Source organism: Echeneis naucrates, chromosome 20 (assembly GCF_900963305.1).
Source record: "Echeneis naucrates chromosome 20, fEcheNa1.1, whole genome shotgun sequence".
Taxonomy (NCBI): domain Eukaryota; kingdom Metazoa; phylum Chordata; class Actinopteri; order Carangiformes; family Echeneidae; genus Echeneis; species Echeneis naucrates.
This window is the reverse complement of record NC_042530.1, coordinates 6,120,358-6,126,357: the sequence shown is the minus strand read 5'-3', so window position 1 is coordinate 6,126,357 and position 6,000 is coordinate 6,120,358. Positions and strand designations below refer to the sequence as shown.

Sequence of the window (6,000 nt, the reverse complement as noted above, 5' to 3'; positions counted from 1 at the left end):
GATTTGACAATGTGGGAGGGGAGAAGGTGCAGCAGTATAAACAGCATTTAAAGGTATCACCATAATATGGGTGCCTTATTCTAAGACACAATAGCCTTCCATGGTGGTGGGTTATGAATAAAACACAATGGAACAACCGAGGTTGTCGTTAAAAAACACACATACATACATACAGTGCTTTAAAAAAATAAAAAACAACAATAAATCGCACAGAAAATTCAACGTGGTGTGTTCCACATAAGTGAAACCAAATGAGATAAAACCACAACGGCGAAACTTATTTCTGATGATCACACCGACACACCACAAGCCCCAGATGTCAAAAACTGCCGCCTGCAACAATAATGTCGCGACAATAATTTGTCATTGTGGTTAATATTTGTGGTGGATGTGCGACCACGAGGTCCGCCGTGCGCTCTTGTTGTCATCCTGACCGCCCGCCTTAATCGACGCCTTTTTTTTTCCCGCGGGCCACAGTTGAAAAGAGCTAAAAGTGTTGGTGTTTTTGTTTTGATTGGGTTTTTAATACAGGGTGGTCTGCAGCAGATAAAGAAAAGCTTCGACTGGATTCATGTCAGTGGAACAAGCCATGCTGATGTCAGAGATTTTTCCTCTGCCCTCGACGGTGGGAGGATCTCTGTGCGTTGAGTCACGCAGCTGTCAAAGATAGCTGTCACCCAGTTTCAGGATCAAACACACAGTCAATGAGAAAAAGGGCTTTGAGTCGAAGGGACGCAGAGATCTCAGGTAACCCCCCCTCCTCCTCCAAGAGTCCAAACAGAAGAGAGAGACAGAAGAAATACGAGAATTTAAACACAAAAAAAAAAAAGGTGGAAAAGAAACGAGTTTTGATGAATAAGGATTTTTCGCAGATTCGGATACACGCTGGGATTTCTGGAGCAAAGCAGAAAAACACCGCACTTAACAGGCAATTCTCTTCTGCGTCTGACGAGGGAAAAGTGGGCATTTTCGGACGGAGATGAAAACGAAAAAGGGTAGGTCGACTGCTTTGGAGCAAAATTATGTGGGGGGGTGGGGGGGGGGAAATGAGTTTGTGTAAGCAAACACGCCGTATACAACGATTATCGTAGCGATTTCCTTCATATGCAAACCATGCAGTCTATTGTTTCCTTTCCAGACATGACAGGGGTATTTTCTGCCATGTGCTGGCGCGATGTCAAAAGTCGATATAGTTTGGTTTGTCTTTGCATTTGGGATTCTTCTTGATGGTTTTTATTCGAGTTTTGCCACCAATAAACAAACGACGGCGTGGCCGCGTGTGTTGTTTTTCTCGTCACGGTGTAATTAGGCCAACTTTAAATCTCCCGTGAAAACGTCCAATTTGAATCAAACACGGTTCGGCTCGGCTCGAATTGGAGCCAATTGAAGCGATGGAGGTTATATTTGTGTCGAAGTTTGACAAAAACGAGTTGAAGTTGGCCGACAATTGATAGTTGGGGAGTTTGAAATGTTTCCCTTTTTTTATTCTTTTTTTTTTAATAAGGAAGGAGCTTCAAAAATCAAAGTGTTTGTTTTAACCTCCCACTAACAACAGAAGCGCCTTAATCACCTTTAAAGAGCATCTTAATCCAAAAGTAGGCTAATGTTCATCCTGACCTCATTGTGGGAACTTGCTGTTGCCTTGTTACATTCAGGGACCTCGTGGTGCAGCGCGCACACACACACACACACACAATAGAAAAAGCCTTACAAGTTGGATCAAACTTACAAAGCCAGTGTCTTCGTGGTGTTAAAACACTGTTTTCTGGCCATTCTTGTTGACCAGTGATATATCGGAGGGAGTGGAGTTAATGGCGAAGTCGCAGTTTTGGTGTAGAAACTTTTGAATTGCATACAAAGAAGCACGCAGCCTTTCTTTTGTTTAGTCTGGAGACGCTGATTTGCAACAGGTCTCCCCTCCCCCTCCTCCCATCCAGCCTACGTAATTACCTCATCCTGTTGGCCGCTCACACTTTGGGAACTTTCTTATTCCTCTCGCACTTGTTTGCCTCAGGGCAGCCTTCGTAGGGCTGTGCATTAAATATCCCCAGATTTTTGTGTCTGCATTTTACTTAATGGCGCCTGTGCTGTCTGCACACTGCTCTGCTGGTATTTATGTCTTTAAAAAAATGACCTAACCTCACAGGAGCAGTTGTGGAAAAGAAGTTTCTTCATTCTGTGGAGTCTGTGACATTTAACATTGTGACAACAGACAACTCATGGCAGATACATTTTGGATTAAAAGTAGGTCACAGTTTACAGTCAGGTTTTATTTTCTTTGACATTAAGAGAAATTCAAAGGCCCAAATCCTGTTTGATCACAGGTGACTTTGATGAGACTGCAAAATTAAAAAGACAGCAACTCTGTAATCCTCGTAAACACTATGCTTTGTTTCTTCAAAACGAAACCTCCCTTTTTACTATGATTGTTCTTGTGGTCAATCCGGCGACTCTACTTATCCAAGCATGTAAAGGTGTGCTCTCAGTCTGTGCAGCAGACCTGGTTTGTATTTGTCTAGGCAGGTTTTATAACTGACACAGCATCAGACCAGCCTTTGTGACGTCGCCCCCTCCGGCCCTCCCTCGCTCCGTCCTCATCCTCCCTCTCCTACCCCCTCCTTCCCTCCCTCACTCCTTATATGAATCACATGGCTGAACTTGACAGCTTGCTTCTGACACATCAGCTGCCTCCCGGACAGCTTGCGTTTGGTAAACGGCTGCAGTAGAGCGCCTGGGTGACTGACAACAGGGTGACATAAGACAATAACATATTGTTCTTTGTCCTGTTCTCATATTCCCCCCCCCCCCCACCACTTGTGCTCACTTGCGCAGGTTTGATGATGCTGTCAGGGAGTGAGTCGGATGACGAGGACAGCGTGGACGCCCCTCTGGATCTGTCGTCCAGCACGGGGAGCAACGGGAAGAGAAAACGGCGGGGGAATCTGCCTAAGGAGTCAGTTCAGATCCTCAGGGATTGGTTGTATGAACACCGTTACAACGCTTACCCCTCTGAACAGGAGAAAGCCCTCCTGTCCAAGCAGACTCAGCTTTCTACACTGCAGGTATGGACCCTGATGTGACAGCAAGGATAACATTACTTAAGCGTTCATCACTAGTAAATTCTTAAGGGTGTAAATATACCACTGTAAAATTGAAGTGTTAGCTTGACTGAGTCATTTCCTGTCTAGATGGCAAACAAAACGTGACACAGAAACAGTGAATTGAAGGTCATCCAAACTAGCTTGATATTGCAACATTAAAAGTCTATGAGACAACGTGAGTAAACTCACTCCCTGTGTGCTGTGGGCTTGGCTGAGGCACTCAAACAGGAATTTCCCTCCCTCCAGCCTCTTTCCATCCCAGCTGTCTGGGAACAATGCAGAGTCATTTACATAGTTTGAGCTACAAGCCTCAGAGAGCCAGTTACGACTAGCCTGGAGGACTGAGGAAAAAAGAAGGATGACCATGAGTACTGCTATGACAAAAGAGATTAGTTTTATTGAAAACTATTTTAAATACAGGATTAGGAAGTCCAACCAAGGCTTTTGGATGAATGCTAATGTTTAGCTTCTTACAGTTTGAGCTGTGATCAGGGCTGGTTTTTGACTCATGCAGTGCTAAAATGATAAACAGGAAATAATGTTGTGAATACATGATATAGGCTGTGGTGTGATAGCTCAGCATGTGAAGGCTGGTGTCTACCCTTTCATTGTGATCCCTCTATTGAAAACACAGGTGCAAAACTGCACCTGGGGACAAGTGTACCAGCAGATTTTCCTTTAAATTGCAAGGCAGAACAAAAGTGAGCCATGTGGTGCAGCTTTCTCACGGCACTGGATTTTTGTTGTTGTTCTTTCCAGGTGTGCAACTGGTTTATTAATGCACGGCGACGACTTCTGCCAGAGATGCTGAGGAAAGATGGCAAAGATCCCAACCAGTTTACCATATCCAGGAAAGGTAGCAAGGCTGGTGACAACTTCTCTGACAGCTCCCAATCCCCAAAACACAGCAGTCCTGCAGCCGGTACAGAGGAGACCTATGACAAACGTGTTCTCCACCCCTCCAGCTTTGAACCTGCCATGCCTAGTGTCCTCAGGAAGGCAGTGTCCCCTTCTATACCCTCTCCAACCTCCACATCCCCCTCTCCAGGGCTCATTCCCACCCGCCCCTCAGTCATCTGTCACACCACTGTCACCACAGCAATGCAGGCCAGCCCGACAGCCTCCCACCCTTCTGTGCCAGGAATGAACTGCGACAGGGCAGCTGAGCTGTTGCAGTCTGCACAGGCGCTGCTCAGGTGCCAGGAAGAAGGGCCAGGCACCCAGCCACTCCCCACCACTACCACCATCCTCAGCAGCATGGAGGGCAACCTGAGCCCCCGCAGTGGGCTGTTCAACACCCCTCCCCCCACCCCTCCAGACCTCACACAAGACTTCAGCGGTTTCCAGCTCTTGGTGGATGTGGCCCTCAAACGGGCTGCAGAAATGGAGCTGCAAGCTAAACAGCTGGTCTCCTAAAGGGAGTAAGTGACAGAATAAGAGGAGGCAATAGAGACTGACTTTGTGTCTCAACTATGGAACTCCTGAGTTCACTGACTTGTCTGCACGCAACAGAGAACAAATCCACATGAAAGCCTGATCATTTCTATTTTTGGTATACCAATCAAATTGATTAGGATGTTTTTTTATTGAAAAAAAAAATGTATTGAGGTGCCTTGGCTGTAAGTTTATTCATTTCATATACATGCTTATGTATCTACATGTGTATCTTATTTGCACACAGGGACCAAAAATGTTAGAGAAATGCTGCCTGTCTTATGTCTTTCCATTATTTTTCCATATCATTTTAGAGAATGGAGCAACAGCTACAGTCAGCCCTCTTTCACAGACCAACCCGACGGATTGGTCGCATTCATACACATTTACTGTTTTACATTTCAGAGATCAGCTCATTATTGGTCTGCCTCGTTTGTTTGCACACTAAAGGCAGTGGAAGGTCATCTCAGTGTCTTAAACATACTTTGCTCTTGGCATCTATGACAAACTTATTCACTACTGTAGTAAATGTTATGTGTTTTCATGAGTATGAGTATAGTTTTGATTTTTGTAATTTACCTTTACTTTTAGCTATTTTAAAAGAAAAAAAAGTTTATGCTTTTTTTTTCTTTCCTTTTTTTTTTTTAATACTCTTCTCCCACCAAGGGATATTTCAGATGACCAATGTAGCAGGTTCTTAGTCTGAGCCTTCGTCCCATCACTCAGCGAACATGACGGCCAGTGGACTATAAAATTAAACACTACAGATGTCTTTTCTGCATTTGCTGTTTTACAACCTGACAAAGACAGCATTACCAAAAACATTTTCATGTATAATAGGACCATGTGTATAGTTAATGTGACATGATGCCCAATGATGTGATTTCTTTTCATACTGTGCAATGTTTGTGGCAAAAAGGGGTCACATGGGATTCAAATAAAGTTTTGTTTTTCTACATCTCAGAATCAATGGTTTTGATTTGTGTTTTCTCTCATGCATATCTTTCAGATGTCTTAAATTCAATACATGTACACAGATTTAATTTATAAAGATTACTGCTTTACTCCTTAAATAAAAGTGTGAGTATAGGACAGAAATAGGTTGGTGTTCATGTCTTTCCACAGGCTGCCGTTAGACATTCAGAGACATTCCAGTGTGTGTGTGTGTGTGTGTGTGTGTGTGTGTGCGCGCAAGAGAGGTTTACAACAGCTCCTGCCAATTACCATAATCCTGCATAAATTAACACGGGCAAACAGCAGACGTCAACAGTTTCTTGCCAACAGGGTTTTATGTGTGTCTGCGTTTCAATAGAGTCAATGTAAGGCAGCTTGCAAGTGAGTATGCTGCCTCATTCAAGGCTAGGCGGACAGCTGTTCCCTTCTGGCCCTGCTACAATCCTACAGCTACTCTATTGGGCCCACTAAGATTTGTTGTCTGTATTTGCAGAGACAGCCACTCTATAAT

The 6,000-nt window shown here is 44.2% G+C and overlaps 1 protein-coding gene across 2 annotated transcripts; it reads left to right on the top strand.

Moving 5' to 3' along the window:
- The first annotated feature begins 620 nt into the window (after positions 1-620).
- Positions 621-5,493, top strand: tgif1 (TGFB-induced factor homeobox 1). Of its 2 annotated transcripts, XM_029529549.1 has the most exons (4): positions 621-747; positions 873-995; positions 2,833-3,062; positions 3,861-5,493. In XM_029529549.1, exons 2-4 carry the CDS (start codon positions 980-982, stop codon positions 4,515-4,517), a joined length of 903 nt encoding a protein of 300 aa, XP_029385409.1. In that variant the 5' UTR covers positions 621-747; positions 873-979; the 3' UTR covers positions 4,518-5,493. The 2 variants fall into 2 exon arrangements, with proteins under 2 accessions (XP_029385409.1, XP_029385408.1); XM_029529548.1 differs by having other exon boundaries at positions 683-995.
- The last annotated feature ends 507 nt before the right edge of the window (positions 5,494-6,000 follow it).

Coding starts and splice junctions, on each gene's coding strand:
- tgif1 (XM_029529549.1), top strand. Junction 3,063..3,860: donor CTCAGCTTTCTACACTGCAG/GTATGGACCCTG, acceptor TGTTCTTTCCAG/GTGTGCAACTGGTTTATTAA.